The sequence below is a fragment of the Chiroxiphia lanceolata genome, chromosome 1 (genome assembly GCF_009829145.1).
Source record: "Chiroxiphia lanceolata isolate bChiLan1 chromosome 1, bChiLan1.pri, whole genome shotgun sequence".
Classification (NCBI taxonomy): domain Eukaryota; kingdom Metazoa; phylum Chordata; class Aves; order Passeriformes; family Pipridae; genus Chiroxiphia; species Chiroxiphia lanceolata.
Genome location: NC_045637.1, coordinates 110,870,378 through 110,888,869, shown reverse-complemented (window position 1 = coordinate 110,888,869; position 18,492 = coordinate 110,870,378). Strand labels below are relative to the sequence as shown.

Here is an 18,492-nt window from a genome sequence, read left to right as displayed (position 1 = left end):
GGTCCTGGGATTCAGTAGCAGGCATATTGTGCTCAGCAAAACACTGATGTTGTTGATACTGAGATGTACATCTTCTGCATAGGAAGATCCCAAACCTCTTCTCTTTTCAGATGTTACTTAGATGATACATTCTCACATGGAACAATTTTTGTGGAGAGTTATCTCTGTGTAACAGACTTGTGAGACAGTCCTGTGTCCCCTTGTGTCAACTGGATCTGAACTACTTGTGCAGGTACCTGATAACAATTCAAGTATGGGCTGGGACAGCGCCTGCTCTTAAATGCAGGGCTCCCCAGAGCTCTCCTGCTGTCTTGGAGAACCACCTGTTCATGCTGCTGACAGCTCCCCAAGCTGTGAGAAGAGATAGCAGACAAGCTCCCTAACCCTCTTGGGGCGGTAGAGGGTGGGAAAGACTCAAAGTTTAAAGGCACTGTCATTGTAGCCAAACACTGAGTTATGGATCTCATAAAAAATAGGCAAATACTTTGCTAGCTTTTTAAATTTTTAATGTATTATGTGCCCTGCATAATCACTGACACCAGAACTAAACAGAAGGTATTCCTCATCTCCCACACACACACATGTACACAGGTATATGTGTACTTCTACAAACTCCATGCAGAGCTCTTGAATGTGCTTATCCTTTCCGGCTTTGCTTCTTGTTTCAAAATAGTATTTCTTTGTAGAAATAGAAATAAGAAGGGAATAGATTTGCCAAAGTACGTTTTCCCAAAACATGTAAGAAGTAATAACAAACCTTTGAAACAAGCCAAGATGGAGTTTGCAGGGAAGCAGAGTAATGTGCAGTTTCACCAGAGGTGGGTTGATCTTCACAGTTCTCCTTTGTCTTCTGGAGAGTCCAGCTCCAGGGGTGCCACACCATCTCTTGGGTGAGGGCATGTTTGGTAGGGAAGATACTGCTGAAAGAGCTTTCTGCCCGAGACTCTTCCCAAGACACACGATTCAACCCATTCACTGCAGGACCTGTTCTGGTAGCACAGAACGCCCCTCTTACAGCCCTGTGAGGAGCCCTCTGTCCCACCACTGGGGAGTCCTGTTACAGCCCCCTACTCATAGGCTTCCGGCAAGGGCTGCTGCTCTCTCCTGCAGCATGGGCTGGCTATCAGAGAGATGCTGTTTCTGGAGCTTTGTGACTACCCCAGGAACCTGCTCAAGGTTCTCAAGGCATCACCCAAAGGCTGGTAGTAACTCCATGATGCTTCTCTCTGTACCTGTAGGCCCCGAATCTCCTTGGCACTGCAGGAGGACCAGTGACTAAAAGCCCCTTTCTATGGGGCCCTTTGCATGCTACAAGTCCCTGTTCCTATGAACTGCCCTCAGCCTTCCCTTGAGCATTCCGGGCTCCATCCTGGAGACCCTATGCACGGTATGCTCCAGGGTGTCACTGCCTTGCTGGTACTGACTGTAGAGTCAAAACCAGCCAAACGGAAACAGCCACAGCTATGGCCATGTCCACAGATTGCACAAAAGAAGTAGAAACATATCTGTCCTTCATATTCAAGGTGCTCATGTTTAATATCAGCTTCAATATCTTAGTGATCAGATGAGGTGATTAAACTGTGAGGAGTTTCTCTCAGATAAGGAATATCTTGAATCTTACTCAGCTTATAAAAAGCAATGTCTGCCAAGCTCTGTATGTAATTCTGTAATAGATTTCAGTGTGAACTTTAGACCAGAGATACCAGGTCTAAAACACATGGTAAGATAGATACACTTCTACCTGAGGGGCATGTCCATTTGTAACAGAGATTTATTTTAAAAACTCTCAGCACACAGTAGAAAAATAGAGCAAGTTTTAAGGTTACTTAAGGAAATAATTAGAAATACTTTACTGTCAAGCTTTATCATGACTCTTTCAAGCCCCCTCATTGGCTATGGGGCTCATGGTCTAGCAGACAGTCTCCAAAGTGTAACAGGAAGAAATAAATTAAGTATTAGAGATGCCAGAGGAGTCTGGAATGCTTACCAGTGGCACCCTTTTGATAACATTGTATTTACTGCAATATTTATTACTTAACTTCCAATCATTATCTTGAAATACACTTTTAATACAGTTGGATTTCGATTGTGCAGAAGAACTCTCCAGACTAAATTCGTCGCACACACCATGGTAACATCACCGCCACCTCCCCTCTTCCCCCCCAGGCTAATATTCACACTGTGCTCCTGTTAGGAGAGACACATGTTGTACATAGCCCCATCAGGTCAGCTGTCACTGTCCCCAGTGCACTTGTCAAAGTGCCTCAGATGTCTATAGCCTGTCAATAATAGTTCATGCTCCTGACAAGAGCTCACTAGTGAGTTGCTGAGTTTCGTTTTACCTACTTTGTCACCACCATGTGACAAATGTCTGAATTACTCTTTTAAAAAATATCCTAAACCTGATCTGGTAATCTTGCTAATTAACATCATCTATCAAGCATGCCAGCTCCTGACTTGCAAGGTGAAGTTTTGTGCAAATGTTGGAAAGTGGCTGGCAGTGGCCCCTCACCAAAACACGACAAGGTCCCATTTTCTAGGAGGTGAAGAACATGCATGAGATGGCATTGTAACCTGCTACTTAAATAATCTTCTCCAGAGCAACTCAGTGTGCAGACATCGCAAACAGGCTCTCAAGAGAATCCATGCCCAGTCACACTGCTGAGGTTAAACTAGGTTAAAACAGAGGAGAGAAAACTGTTACTAAAACGATGTGAAGATAAATTACTACTAGCAGAAGGCACTGGCAATTGTGTTTGCATGGTCCAGAAACTTGTCCAGAAATGTATCTGGATCTGGACAATAGCAAGCATAACAAAGTAAATATTGCTGCTTTTCTTTTTTCCACTCTCAGGCCTGTGCCTGCTTCCAGAATAGGACAAAGAAGAGGAGAAAGATTATGAAGATACTTAAATCTCATCCCTTTCTGTTGCTTCTTAAAAGCAAACAAACAAACAAAACCCCAACAAACCAAAAACCAACAAAAAACCCCATGAGGGCAAGTACCACACGAATGTCCACTGCACAACAGGATGTGTAAGTTCAGTGCCAATTTAACCTCTTTTTATGGACAGTTTTGGCAGAACAAGCTCTCGGAGCAGTGCCCCAGCATGGAGGGAAACTGTGGGTGCAGGGAAGATGCTATGGCCCCTTAGAAGCTTCCTCCCACAGCAGGCAGTTTAGAAGCTAGATGTAATTCATAAAATAACCATCAGCCCCAGAAAACAAGAGCATATATTTCACTTTCAGCAGGAAAACAGAACTGTAAAGTGTTTAAAATAAATCTTTGCTCTCTCTTCACTTCAAAGACTCAAAAACAGCCTTGGGTTTGTTTGGAGCACAAGCTCTGAAGCGGTTACTCCTGTCCAGAATCATGGAAACACAGAATCAATCAGGTGGGAAAAGACCTCCCATCAAGTCTAACCTTTGACTGAACACCATGTCAACTAGACCATGGCATGAAGTGCCACATCCAGTCCTTTCTAAAACACCTCCAGAGGCAATGACTCCACCACCTCCCTGGGCAGCCCCATTCCGGTGTCTAATCACCCTTTCTGTGACATTCATCATAATGTCCAACCTAAACCTCCCTTGGCGCAGCTTGAGGCTGCATCCTCTTATCCTGTAGTTGCCTGGTAGAAGAGGCCGACTCCCACCTGGCTACAACCTCCTTTCAGGTAGTTGTAGAGAGAGATAATGTCACCCCTGAGCATCCTCTTCTGCAGGCTAAATACCCCCAGCTCCCTCAGATGCTTCTTATAGGACTTGTGCTCCAGACCCTTCACTAGCTTCGCTGCCCTTCTCTGGATCCGTAATCCCGCAGCTTTCAGAACCGCCCGCAGCCCGTGGCCGGGCAGGGCCCGGGAAGAGCCGGCCTGAGCCCTCCGCTCCGCGATCGCTCCCGCCGGCACCGATCCCGCCCTGCCGGGACGGACACGCCCCCGCCGCAGCGAAGCCCCGCCTCCCACGCGCCCCATTGGCTGGCGAGGCTATATAAGGCCTCAGGCAGATCAAGGCTTCCTTTCGGCTCCGCGCCACCCGGGCCTTCACACGGCGTTGTCAGCGTGAGTCGGGGCCGCCGCGCGGGGCGCGTGGGCGGCGTGGGGCGCGTCGTCCCCCCGAGGTGGTAGCGCTAGGGTTCTCTTCGCGCCCCTCCGCGGGGCCGGCGGCCGGGCCGGGCCTGGCCGAGCCTCGGGGAAGGCCGAGGCCTGCTGGGTGCGGGGGGGGAGGCGGCCCAAGATGGCGGCGCGTGCGGCTGGTCCTCGTGGCGCGTCCCCGCCGCGCTCAGCCGGGTCCCTCTGCCCGCAGGTTCCCTGTCGTTGCTTCCAAAGGGAAACCCCACAATGTCCGGAGGCCTCGATGTCCTGCAGATGAAGGAGGAGGATGTCCTCAAATTCCTCGCTGCCGGGACCCACCTGGGAGGCACTAACCTCGACTTCCAGATGGAGCAGTACATCTACAAAAGGAAGAGCGATGGTAAACCCACGGGGTGGGCAGCTGGGATCTTGTGGGCATGGCACAGGAAAGTGCTAGTGTTTGAGCTCTCTAGCATGGTTTCTCCATGGCTTGAAAGGAACAGACGTTTTTGCTGATCAGAGCGTTCTAACTCAGAGAAGTAGAATGAAATACGGATTTTGGAGCTACTAGTTCTTGACTATCTTCATTTTGGAACTTGGTGAATCAATCACAGCTGGATTGGAGCAGTTCTGCTAGTTCTTGGCTATGTTAACAAAGTGGTTTTACTATCTCAGTAGTGATTTTTACTTGTTTGCATTGTTCTTCAATCTGAGCTGCAGTCTGTGAAAAGATTAAAGCTCATACCAGGCCTAGGTTCTTGCTGATAGGTGCTAGGTGCTGGAATTGTGTTACACGAAACCCGTAGGGGAGCTATTGAGCTATTCCTTGGAATAGCTTTAATTAGAATTACACTAGAATGCTCTCACTTTAAAAAGAACATTGAGGTGCTGGAGCATGTCCAGTAAAGGGCAACATCGTGAAAGGACTAGAGAACATGTTAGAAGAGGAGTGCCTGAGGGAGCTGGTTTCTAAAAGAGGAGGCTCAGGGGTAACCTCATTGCTCTCTACAACTACCCGAAAGGAGGTTGTAGGCAGGTGGGGGCCAGTCTCTTCTACTATGCCAGCAGTGAGAGGACTACGGCATATGGCTTTAAACTGAGACAGGAGAGATTCAGATTTCACTAGGGTGAAAATTAGGGTGCTCAGGCATTGGAATAGGTGGAGGTGTCACTGTCCCTAGAGGTGTTAAAAGTATTTGGAACTGGTGCTGGGTGATGTGGTAGTGCTGGGTTGATGGTTGGACTGGATGATCCTAAAACTCTCTTCCAGCCTTGATGATTCTATGATTCCATGAATTTTGGAATAACCATAGCCATGGTTTATTGGCAGAAGAGTGCTGTCCTGTTTTAGGATCTTGTACTTGCTGGTTGCTCTAAAGCATTCTGTCACCAACAGGTATTTACATCATCAATCTGAAGAGAACCTGGGAAAAGCTCCTCCTGGCAGCTCGTGCCATTGTTGCCATTGAGAACCCAGCTGATGTGAGCGTCATTTCCTCTAGGAATACTGGACAGGTATGGGCATTTGTTAATCCTGAGGCCTACAGTCTCAGTAGCAGGACAGTCTTGTCATGCATCATTGCCTGCCAGCAGCAGCTTGGTGATAAAAGGCAGTAACACCAGTTTTAACTTTAGGACCACTTTGGGAAACGTGTTTCTTGTCTTACATTTGCAGCTTAAAACAGATCAGTTGAAATCCACTCCCCATTTCTGTAGTTTCAGAGTGTTTGGTAACTTATTTGTTTTCTATGTCCTCCTTTGGGACCTTCCTTTTGTATTTTCTGGCATATTAGTGGCCAGTCCCCTGGTGTCCTCCTCCCCCCATTGTGAGTCATTGATTTTTTGGGGACAATAAGGACCTGATAGGAGAGTTTTCAAAGAAATAATTTTCTCTGTTATTAAGCAAGATATAGTAACTGGTATATTTGTAATTTTTGTCTGTAGTGTTATAGCAAAAGATTTTTCTTGTAGAAGATAACAACCTTTAAACAAAACTTACTAATCACTGGAGTTTGTGAGATTAGTTTCTTTGGACTTAGACAGTTGGGGCCACAAACAGGGAGATTGTGAGTGGCACAGGGTGCATTTATGAAGGAAAAGCCTGTGTTCCTGGGGGTTGATATGCACACTGTTAAAGCTTGATGCTGAGGTCAGTTTCTGGCCGATGAGCTCTCAAGTGTCGGAGGTGTGCCACAGCAATGGATGGCAGGGTTTTTGCTAACACCAGGAGAGGGGCTCCCTCTAGGGTTGGAGTTCAGTAGTAGGCCCTGCCACATGCCTGAGAAGTTGAAAACTGTTGCAAGTGAGTAAGAACTGCCAGCTGGAATTTTAGTGGACACATCCACAGTTTGCATGTATTTACTGTTAAGTTTTTCCTGTAGTTCCTGAAGTTATGCTACTGGATAATGAAAGGATGTAGAGATAACAGAAGAAAATTGGCTTGCTTTTGTAATAAGCTGTTTATTTTATCCCCCTTTCATGATTTGATTATGAGAATTTAGAGTAGAGCTTGCAAATTACTTTAGGGGAAGAGAAGGGTGTTTTCTGTATCCTGACTTCGTGCTTTACTGGTGGATATGACATTTTAAACTCACGGTGTAGCTGTTTTCAGAAACATTTTTGTCTCTTTCTGAGATGATGAGCCCTGATTTCACAGGTATTGAAACAAGCGGTTCAGTTCAATTCTGTGCGTGTTCACTGACAGTGCCTGGGTGAGTTGGTTGAAATGCGGTTTTCCAGCTTCACCGTTGCTGTGCTCCATTTTGCAGCGTGCCGTTCTGAAGTTTGCTGCTGCCACTGGGGCTACTCCTATTGCCGGACGTTTCACCCCCGGTACCTTCACCAATCAGATCCAAGCGGCTTTCCGTGAGCCACGACTCCTGGTTGTCACGGACCCCCGGGCTGACCATCAGCCCCTGACAGAGGCGTCTTATGTCAACATCCCCACCATCGCGCTGTGCAACACCGACTCCCCGCTGCGCTATGTGGATATTGCTATTCCCTGCAATAACAAGGTAATGGCTTTGCTGTAACATTCCAAGCAGCTTCTTCCGTAGCATGGCCTGTGTTTGCAAGATGGATGCTTTCTGCAAGGGAGAGTTGGCTTGTATCTTGTGTGTCTCCCGGGGGAACAAGCTAATAATTGTCTCTTGCAAACTGGCAGGCGGGTGGGGAGGAGGAGATAAACTGCACACAGTTGGAGCTTGGAGCTGAGGCTGATTTCTGGCCAAGGAACTCTCAAGTGTAGGACGTGTGCTATAGTAACCTGGCAAGATATTTCGCTGATGCCATGAGGGTCTTTGTGGCCCAGTGAGTGGAGTTTGATAGTTATTCTTACCACAGCTTGTGAATATGAATGAAAGATAAAGTGAACTGATGAAGGAGCTGCTCTGAAACATTACCTTGTCAGAAATCACCTGAAAGGTAAAGTCTAGGAAAATGAGAAGCTTCTTTAAACTCTATCTAGATGTCAGTCACCAAAACTAATGTAAGCCACATCTGAGCATGTGTGTAAGCTTTGCTTATTTCATCAAGTTTTCAGTTTCTTCATTTTAGTATATGTGATGAGCATAATCCCTGTCTTTTTGACAAGATTCACATGGGATAGTGACCAGTATGAAACTCCATAGCAAGAGATTTACCTTGGGCTATGTTGTATACAACAGACTCACGTGTTGGTGACTGACGTGCACTGCAGTTCCTGCTGAGACCCGAAAGTGTCACTGGGAATGTGAAAAGTTGCCTTTTTTTTTGTGTCTAAGTATACAAGTCTGGGTGTGGGCAAGTAATGTCTTTCTTTTGCCACACAAGAACCTTGGATTGAGTACAAATAAGTCTTTTGCTCTTTCTTCAAAGGTTTAGCTTTACAGAAACTCTCACCCACTTTCTTCTGTTCCAGGGAGCCCACTCAGTGGGTCTGATGTGGTGGATGCTGGCTCGGGAGGTCCTGCGCATGCGTGGCACCATCTCCCGTGAGCACCCGTGGGAAGTCATGCCTGATTTGTACTTCTATAGAGATCCTGAGGAGGTAGGAGCCCCATGGCAGGAAGTGTGTCTCTCAGATGTTTTGCTTGTGCTCCAACCCCGTTGTCCCGTGTGCCGGTTAATGAGGACGGCTTTTGCCAAAATAATAACTGCGCTTCACACTTAAATGTGACGGTTGGTTAATTGTATTGCCTGTTAGTGCCTGCTGTCTGGTGTGTGATAGTAGGTGTGGTGATGTGTTCCTGGGAGACTCAGGCTGGGCTCTTCCATTGCAGATTGAAAAGGAGGAGCAAGCTGCTGCCGAGAAAGCAGTCACGAAGGAGGAGTTCCAGACCGAATGGACGGCCCCAGCACCTGAATTCACTGCTCCTCCTCAGCCTGAGGTTGCAGACTGGTCTGAGGGAGTGCAAGTCCCGTCTGTGCCCATCCAGCAGTTCCCCACAGGTCAGTTTGAGGGGTGTCTGTGGGAAGGGGGGGATGTTTTGTGGGTGGGAAGAGCTGGGGTGCACTTAAGTGTTGTTGTCTTTGTGGTTACAGAGGACTGGAGCGCTCAGCCTGCCACTGAGGATTGGTCAGCAGCTCCCACAGCCCAAGCTACTGAGTGGGTTGGCACTGCTACAGAGTGGTCTTAACTTCAGTCCCACCGTACTGTGAGAGAAATAAAGCCTGGTTTACTATACGCTGTGCCTGGTACTCTTTTGTAAACTTGTTGTCTCGTGTGGGTAGTGTGGGGCACAGTCCTCAGCCAAGGGTGGGGTGTCTGTTGCATCCTGTTCAGTGAAGCTGGGGGTTGTGAGTTCTCTCCCTGCCTGCAGAGTGGGCTGGGCTGCCCCTCCTGCCTACTTGCCTAACAAAACACAGCACCAGGGCTGGGGCGGGTTTCACATTTCCCGCCTTGCCTGGCTCCATGCCCCCAGTGATGAGGCAGCTCCCTGTTGGCCAGCAGGAGTCCAGCTAGGGTGGCTTTGCATGTGGGATTGGAGGGGAGGTGATGAGGGGTGGAGCTGGTTCTTCCACCACTCCCTGCAACCCGGGTGGCTGAGGCTGGAATTTACCCAAGCGGAGTGTTTTTGTTGTTGTTCTACCTGGGGTTTAAGAAGTTCGCAGGGCAAAGAATGTTCTGGTGACTGGGTGTGGGAGGTGGCCTAACTGCACAGTGTGGAGAGGAGAGTGGGAGCTGCTCCTTTGCTGAAACCTCAGCTTCTAGCATCAGTATTGCCATGTCCTTCCTCAAAAATAGTGCAGTAATCTTCAGGAAAAACCCTCCACATTCTTTTGTCTGCTTTAACTGTTTTGAGGATTATATTGCTGTGATTAACAGCAGTAGTGGGAGGTAGACCCTTCACCAAGTGAAATGGGGGTTTTTGTTGGAGATCAAATTGGATCCTTTTTTCTATGTTGCTGTGGTCTCGGATTCTCTTTTTTGTACCTTCAGCACTGCCAATTAACCTGTAAAGAATGTTTGCTCTTAGCATATGTGCTCATTTGATTTTACTGTAATAATGCATAGTAGCAGTAAAAAAACCTAAAGCAAGTTATGTATATTATTGCACAGCATGTATCCAAAGGAGGATGATGTTTTTTCCTGTTGTCTTTACCTAATACATGCAAGGTGACTAAATATTTAGTTAATAACAAAAAGCTTTTAGCCAAGAGGCATATAAGCACTTCACCATTTGGCCCTGAAAGGGACCTGTTCTGTTTGTGCACTACGTTCTTCAGATGTGTGTTTGTGACACATCCTCAAGTACTTCACTTTCCAGCACCCAGCAGTGAGAGGCTCCTTCCTGTCACCTGAGGTCTGTCACCGGTGTGTTGGGGTGGGTTGAGACCTGGTCGCTTTGGGACTCTGGGTGGGCTTTGTACCTGGACTGGGGACAGCCTGTACAGCACCTGCTGATTCTCTCCCCAGATCTCAGATTGCCCCAAATAACTTTTTGCTCTTGACTTTCTTTTCACTCTTCTGCATTAACATTTCAAAACTCAGAGCATAGCCTTACCCCTCTGTACAGTGAATCACTGCTATTACTGTTACTGTTTCACCGTTGTCCCTTTTCTTTATCTGTTGTAACCTCCTTCATAAGCGTAAATGTTCAAGTTAATGAGTATGTAGCAGTCATCAGACAGCTCCTGTGTGGGTGAAGGTGCTGTTTTAAATAAGTGAGAGCTGCATCTGAGTACTTGTTACTGAAATATTTCTGGTGTGTTACTGAAATGTGGTTGTTTTCATTTAAGGATTTCCTGATGTATCCCCTTGGCTTTTATGACTGTGGTTCTTCTTAGAACCAAGGACTGTCAGTGAGGTGGATCTACACATCATGGGAAAAGAGGGTCAGGAGACCTCTGCAGTGGAAGAGCTCATTTACCTGGGGCTCTGCAGAGGGGATGAATAGCAAGCCTTTTAGAAAAAAAGGCAGCCTTGGCTGCAGCAGCAGAGGGCACATTGCAGGAAGGCTGTGTTCCTCAGCATACCGGAGGCACAGGGAAGGAGAATTGTCGGCACAGGAGTGCAGGCAGCAGCAGAGATATAGCAAAAGATCCTACATCTGCCAGAGCTTCCCCTGTGACAAACACCTGGCAGATGTGATCTATTGGGGCAGTGTAGAGGAACAGGAAGAGGAGGTAGGAGCAATCCTAGAGATAGTGCCTTCTTTATTATTGCAGGTTTTTTCCAGCAATTGCATTGTTGGTGTTGAAAAAGGACAGCAGAGAACTTAAAACTGTTCTGAATTGATCCGATTTGACTCAAAATGGTTTAGGCAGAGGTCTCCATGTAGTGAAAACAATTTTTTTCCCTTGAGGGTCATGGTGGTGTTTTGTTTCTCTGTGACCATCTGTCTGTATTTGTTGATTTGGGTTGTTTGAAGTGGGTTGAGTTGGGCTAGATATACTTCTTAGGATACCCTTTTTTCACATTTGGTCTTGGCAGGAGCCGACTAGTGTTGCTGAGCATTACAGAACCCCCCTGGAGAAATGAACTATTGGAGAGTCCCTGCCAATAATGCTACTATGTGATCCATGAATCTCTCATACACATCTGCTTTCTAATTCCCTCCCTAATTTATATGCCACCATTCACAGATGTTCCTTTTCCTCTTCAGTCATTTCTTTGCCCAAATAATCATGATATTTTTAGTATCCAAGTATTGTAGGATTACACCAAGGCTTTTCTTTTGCAGGAAGCAAAGGGTTTTATGCACAGTTGAAGAGACTCATCTCTGTTAACTTAAATTCAATCTGCAAGAATGTTCCACTCTTTCCATCTGTAGTCTGTCTTGCTTTATGAAACTGTGAAAATGGCTATAGGATGTTTGATGCTGAATTTTAGGAGTATGGTATATCGATACTGTAAGCCTGTTTACTAAAATCAGTGCAGCACATTTTTAAGTATGCAAAGGAAACCGAGGTGTGTGTGATTGATGAATTCACCTCACTGCTTCTCTTAGAGGCTTCCTCCGTGCCCAGGACTACGAGCATGCAGTTGAAGTGGATCTTGTAATTTAGAGTTCTTTTTTTTCCCCTGGATTAATATGCATGATGCAGATAGACTACATGGAGTAAAGCACAAAGTAAATCTGAACTGTCGTGAATGCAGCACTCTCCAAACCTGTGTATCTTGAACCTTCTCTGGACAGATGAAGCCTGTCATGAATACGTGTGTCCTGGCAGAGGAAGGAAAAATAAAAACATATCAGATTTACCTCATCATTGCTCTAGGACCAAGGTGTTGCTGGAGCATTTTCCCATTGCCCTGCAGCTTCCAAAGAGATGTTGGTCAGCATTTCAGGCCAAGTTTCTTTCCTCTAGCCAATGCTTGACACTGTTAGTTCCCAGCCCTTGCAGCCTAGAGCTTGTGAAAACCACAAAGCCTCTGAGTTTGTGAAAACCTCGTCTCCATCAAGTGTGTATAACACGTAAAGGTAGAACTGTGTGTTACAGCTGTATGTAGCACTGGGAATGAAGGACATTGTTGATTATCAGCCCTACAAAGAGGCAGACTGTGATAACCTTGGGCATGGGCACAGTCTTGCTACGTCACAACAGAGATTTTCTGAATTCCTTGCTTTGTGGGATGCTGATTTCTGAGCCTATTTTTATTTGCTCTTTAAATACTTGTGTTTTTCAGAATGCTCACTGCCATTTTCTACTGTCCAACTGGGAAAGCATGTAATTTTTACTTATACGCTCAGCAGTCACTGATGAACAAAACTACACAGCGAAGATACTTTTTTGATTGTTAATAGCTGAAGTAACATCTCTTTTCTGGGCTGCTGCTTAAACCTCAGTTTATAAAGTGTTAATAAAGCCTGAGTTTAACTAGTGTGTATCTTCTCATGTGACAGAGTCCTAAATATTTCTGTCAGTGTTTATTTCACTGAGTACAAGATTGTTTTTACTAGTACTGTTCAAGCATAAGTAAAATAAATCCTTAAAGGACATGGCATCATTTGAAATGATGGCTCCCTAACCCTGCTTTGAAGGCCGGAGAAACCTGCTTTTGTGGAAAATCTTTGTCTTCATGCTTAAGTGCCACTGCACTACACCCAGAAGGGTTCCTTGGGTTGAGTCACACAGCTAATTCTCTTCGTTTTAGTACAGAGTCTTGATGGTCATTCTCGGGCAGGACAAGGTACCACAGTGCACCTGTGCCTCTGGCACAGACCGCCTTCCAAGGGCATGGTGTGCCCACTACTCTTAGTGTGAGGCTTGGGTTTTTACAGCAGGCAGCTCAGAAGAGGGGAATGGGGCATGCGGTATGGGCCAGAGTTGGGTGTTGAGGACTGAAACATTTCAGGTGCTCAAAGGGGCTACATGCCTATGCAGTGTATACATGGGTTTGGGTTAGGTTTAGGGTTATGCAAAGCAGGGAGCTCGGTGTGAGAAGTGTGGCATGTTGCAAAACTCCGAGCTGGTCTGCCATGAGGACAAGTTGTGACAAAGACGGAGAAGATTTTGCCGTAACAGAGCATCTCAGCACTGCTCATTCCTGTGCTGCCAATGTCAGGGTGCAGCCATACAGTCTGGAAAGCTGCTATGAAACCCTAGTTCTCACCTGGAATGCTGAATTTGTTAGCATCGTCCAAGAAACTGGTTCCAGAGGCTGTTTGCCCCTCACCTCTGGAGAGCTGGGGGATGCCGAGAGTGAAGGAGATAGTGTGGATATTTGCTTTTTGGGTCTAAGCTAGATCGGGATGACAATACCAGCCTTTTGCCACTCTCATACACGGGCACGTTAAGGGAAGTGGCTTTCTAGGAGCAGGCAAACAAACGTGTGAGCATCCCTTCCACCTGGTAGGTGTCGGGAGGATGATGGTGGTGGGTTGCCCAGCTGCAAAATAGGAGGGTGTGGATCATTTCCCAGTCTCCAATAGGTGGGGCTGTTATTCCTGGTTTGTCCGCGTTTCGACTGCTGCTCGCACCGACGCAGGAGAACTGGACAGAGCGGGCACCGGGGAAGGGAAGGTACTGGCCTGGCTTTTTTACTTCCCTGCAGCAGAATGATGCCCTCTCAGAGGGACCATAATACATTATTTTTAATACTCTGCTGTTCTTCTATATGTGTTTGAGTGTTAAACTTGTTGCCTCCGTGCTCAGCTGCAAACCTTGATCCTGCTTTTAATTTCCTTAAGGGAGCAAGTGTGGGATGCTGCTGGCTGCAAGTGCTTGAAGTCGAAGATATGTTGGAAGCTTTCTAGCTCATCTGTCCTTTTTGGCTTATTGCTTCCAGCTTTTTCTAGAGTGACATCTCCCTAGTACTCCCAAAGCTCACAAGTATACACTTTACTACACCTGTTGGCTTTGCTTATATATAAAAAAATTAAGTAGCACATGAAGAGAGGGAATCAGGCTGTGGGGTTTTTTTTATTTTGCTGTTAGAGGCTCCTTTAAACCACATTCCTGCTCCCAGCTGGATAAGGTTTTACCTGCCTCAGTTGCCAGGGGCTGAAGTGTCTCCCACCCTTTACTCACAAGAGTTGGTGTGGAGTAGGAGTAAGCATGTTGTTGGCTTTTCTTCTTGGTTTTGTGAGGCAAATCCATTTTGTCCAAGTGCTGTAAGCAGCCAATGGTTCTCCATCAGCTCTTTCAGGAGGGCCGAGAAGACTAACAACTAGTTTTTCTGATTTCAAGGGTTCAATCCTTCGAAAACTTTTGAGGTAAACTCTAAGTCTTAATTTTGTTTGCCTAAGCATGTCTTGGATTTCTCCTTGATTTGTATGCTGCTCCTGCTCCTTGTTTTAAATTATGTTTTCATTCTGTGAAAGGTATGTGTTTGTGTTTATTGTTTCAAAATGAGAACTGGGATTTCTCAAACTGTACCATGAAACAGGAACTTCATGAAGATGTCAAATCTGAGACTTGTGATTTAAAATGCTGCAAGTTATTAATGCTGTGTGGTGCCCAGGTGGGATGAGCACTCTTTGGAGCCATTCTGTTGTGGTCTGTGCTGGCTCTGCTTCCCTGGGAGCTGAGAGATGGAGGTTGCTCTGTTCAGGTAAGTGTCCAGCCTCTGCATTTATTCAATTTTTATTTTAAATCTTCTACCATTGTGAGAATAGTGGATTGACCTTCCCTTCTTGTGTCCCTTTGGTAGGCACTGTGTTAGAACAGAGCATCTTTTAGCTGGCTGGTCTGAGAAAGGCTGTGTGCACGTGTGACCCCATGTTTGTTCTGGGATGTGAGGGCTGCTGAAAGACTCTGCTGTCTTCTGAGATTGTGGCAGAAAAGGGGCACTTGCTGTTGGGCATCTTGTGGCTGTCAACGCCTGCTCCCCTTCACCCAGGAAGATAACAGCCTGAAATGCAATTAGTAAATGAACCTGTGACTAAAGAGGTTGAAAAACCCTATTGCACCCCCATTATTTTTAGATGGATATTTGTTTTTTCTCCTGGAGTTTGAGTTAGAGGAATACTGTGAGCAATCTATGTCTGGTTCATCCCTGACAATGTGATGGTTTTGGTTATTTGGTGGATAACCACTTCAAATACACTACTTGGCTTCAGTGGCACTGTGGTAATGTTGCATACCCAGGTGGTAACTTGTCCTGTTCCAGCATGACTGCATTAGCTCCTCAGAGCCAGCCAAAGTTCTTTAAATTCTACTTACCCTCCATGTTACTGGCATCAGGGAGGACATAAAGTGCTGAAAGGGCATGTGCCTGATACTGGACTGCCCCTGGAGATGTGTTACAGCAGATTTCCACCACTTCTGCATGAGGGAACTGGTTTTGTCCACGGAGCAATGCTTCAGGCAACACTAAGACTGAAGTTTCCCCACTGCCGGCTCTCTGCTGCTGTGGCACAACCCCATCCCATGTGGGGATGATGCCAGAGGTGTGGAAAGTTGAGCAGAAGCTGTGGAGTGTTTCCCAGGCAGAGCTGCAGCCACTCATGAGGAAAACTTAGCAGTGGTTCATTAGTTATATTTGTGAATGCAGTGCCAAAATGCTTCTGCAGCCTTTTCCTCCATAAACTGCTGGGCTTCATGGGGAGCAGAAGCTCTGTTTGCTGAGGCCCTCAGCAAAACTCCTGCAACCCTGGCCTTGGGACTGTTTCCACACTGCAGCATCTGCTGATGGAGCTGTGGGATCTGCAAGCTGCAGCAGTGCTGCTGCGGTCGCAGTGAAGCTCCACTTCATGTTCAGGCAGTGTTTGTGCTGCTGTGCCCAAGCCACTGTAGATAATGTGCTAAAGTGCTCTGGCTAATGAAGAAGGCATGGTTTTTACTATAGTGATGGAGTTTTTTTCTCTTTACCTGGCCTTGAGCCCTCCAGGTACCTTATATAAATAAATCTGATAATAACCTTCATATTTTGAAGTTCCTAAACATCTGCCAAGTCAGTGAATTATTTACTTTGCTGCTATCTAAAAAACCCCCAAAAGTCTCCTATGTGTGAAATGTTTCTTAGTTAGAGGATGGTTTGGATCTGCAGGCTTTTACAAGAGAAGCCTTGGTTCCCCCAAACAGCTTTGCTTTGACAGAGGGAGAATGGAGGAAGGGGAAGGACACAGCTGCTTGGGATGTTTCTGCAGCTGCTGTTCCCCAGAAAAATGAGTTAGTAACACTATTTAAATAAAGTTCCACCTCCTACTAACCTGATCTGCACGCTTGATCACTGTGATAGTTTGCCCATCCTCAAGCAGTCCAGGTAACAGTGCTATGCCACTATGGTTGTTTTCATTTTATTTTCAACCAAACTGAAGTTATTTTTTCTCCCTCCCACATGTCCTGGACAGAAATGACATTGGCAGCTTCAGCAAGCATTGCTTGGTTCCCACCAGGGAAGCTCTGCTGCTTTTATATTCTGCAGATGTTTCCTTGCAAAGCTTTTTCATTGCCTGTATGTAGCAGTGTTGGGTGCAGTGTATCCTTACCCCTGTACCAGCCTTAAGGTGGGTGCAGAGCTGCTGAATTTCTAACCTACCTGCTTGCTACGCCTGGGACCAAACCCTCCCGATTTCCCAGGTCTGTGAGCTGGGTTAAATGATGCTAAATCCCACTGCGGTTTCCTTAGGCATGAGCCTCCAGAGAACATAGCTGAGCTCAGCACAGGGGGCTCTCCTGTCCAACTGCTGCTCTCCTGCCTGGGTCTGGTCCCCAGGAGGTGGAGAAGACCCTCTGTGTTGCCTGTCTTCTCCTGTTGGCTCCTCTGCCACCTTCAGGTGACTTTTGTCCATTGGGTCTTTTCATTGGGGTTGGATGCTGATGCACACAAAGCTTTTGCTGCTGGCAAATAGCATCTGTCCATCCATCCCTGGGTGGCTGTCAGCTCACCTCCCTCCACCTGCATGCTTGGAGCACCAGCCACAGAGAAATCTCTTTTTCTCTCTCCATTCTGGTTTTGCCATCAATCATGAAGGAGTGGTGGAGAAAATATTATCAATTCTGAAACATTTTAAAATTCACTCATCTTTATCTCCGTGCCTGTGTGGATATGTGCATACACAGACTGTCTCCTGACGTGTGGGAGCCTAGTGGCCTACGTTTGCTGAGCACGTGGAGAAGGTGGATATTCCCTGAGTAGCACCACGTGGTGCCAGTTTAAGATTTAGAGACAATGTTCACAACTGGATTTGGATGTTTATAGACGGCTGAATTGAAGGGGATCCCAGGGATTTGGGTCCTGTGATTGCAGCAAAGTCAAGCCTCCCTATATTAGCTTGACACAGCACAGCATTTTGTTGGTTAAAACAATGCTGAATTCTGATTCAGCATTGATGACTATGTTGTGTGAGAAATGGGCCAGGACCTAGAAATCCTTGGTTTTCAGAGTTGCTTTTTTCCCCAGGGGAAAACTGTATCTGAGCATTTGTGAGTGATAAAGCCTTGGCTGCAGATGAAGCCAGGCTGCCACCTGCCAAAGGACAAGCTGCTGCCTCAGGGCTTAGGCAAGCAGCAGGAAAACCATGAGAGAGAGAAAAAAAAAAAATCCCCACAGCTGTCAGGCTGGAGAGCTGATAACATTGCATGCAGAATTAATCAAAATGGGGTGGGGGGGAATCACTCTTTAAAGCCTTTTGGCAAAAACTTCTCTTTTTTTCTTTTTCTTTTTTTTTTTTTTTTTTTTGTTCTCTTTTTTTCTTTTTTTTTCTTTTTTTTGCTCTTTTTTAATTTTTTCTTTTTTTTTTTTTTTGTCAGAACATCACTGCTTTGAAAAGATGTGGTTTAGAGAGGCAGTGGGGTCAGGCTTCAGAGGTTCCCGTCTGACCTGCTTTGGTGGCAGCAAAAGCACCTGATATATGGTGGTGGAGAGGGGCCTGAATATGCTGGAGTGCAGGAAGGTGGATGACCTGCTGTACCCATGGCCTGCTGGGGGCAACTCAGGGGCCCACAGGACATTAGAGTCTTAGTGCATCTTCACCAGCATGGAAGCCACTCTGCTGCTCCTGACACCAGCAGAACCCCTGCCTTGCTGGGCTTCTGCCAGTGCCAGCCTGGGAATGCCCACATTTTAGTGGTGCAGCTATTTCTAGAAATAACCCATTGAATTTTCTGTATTTGAAAGCAAAATGCAATTATTTAATTTTGAAGGAATTCTGAAGTCTCCTTTTATTTCTGAAATTCTGAAGTCTCTCCCTTGTATTTCCTGGAAGCACTTCTCCAGGGCTGTGGTCTCCTTTAAAAGCACAGACATCAACAAGTGGGCTAGGTTTCTACAAATAAGCACAGCACATTCCTGTGAGGAATCAGATGCTTAAATGCTTTTGTTGGGTTAGATCTTTAAAGCGGAATCCTTTTCCAGTCTTCTTCAGGTCTGACCTAACTGGACCCCTTTGTTCAGTTCCTGGAAGGCGGACATTCCCAGACTGGCACTGGCAGAGCCCCTGCCCAGCCAGGCATGCTGAGCAACGTATCTCGTGGGGCAGGATAAGCTGCAAAAATACCAGTTTTCATCATCAGGAATTTTCTCTGGGTGTGGTGAAATGGCTTTTTT

General features: G+C 46.3%; 1 protein-coding gene and 2 non-coding genes across 3 annotated transcripts; all 3 read left to right on the top strand.

The window, feature by feature from the left end:
• The first annotated feature begins 4,009 nt into the window (after window positions 1-4,009).
• On the top strand, window positions 4,010-8,739 carry RPSA (ribosomal protein SA). Its single transcript, XM_032713691.1, has 7 exons — window positions 4,010-4,064; window positions 4,309-4,476; window positions 5,473-5,591; window positions 6,845-7,090; window positions 7,975-8,103; window positions 8,336-8,504; window positions 8,598-8,739. Exons 2-7 carry the CDS (start codon window positions 4,344-4,346, stop codon window positions 8,690-8,692), a joined length of 891 nt encoding a protein of 296 aa, XP_032569582.1. The 5' UTR covers window positions 4,010-4,064; window positions 4,309-4,343; the 3' UTR covers window positions 8,693-8,739.
• Window positions 6,197-6,354, top strand: LOC116781172. Its single transcript, XR_004354795.1, has one exon. It is a non-coding gene; the product is annotated as a small nucleolar RNA SNORA62/SNORA6 family (small nucleolar RNA).
• On the top strand, window positions 7,262-7,420 carry LOC116781176. Its single transcript, XR_004354797.1, has one exon. It is a non-coding gene; the product is annotated as a small nucleolar RNA SNORA62/SNORA6 family (small nucleolar RNA).
• Window positions 8,740-18,492: the final 9,753 nt, after the last annotated feature.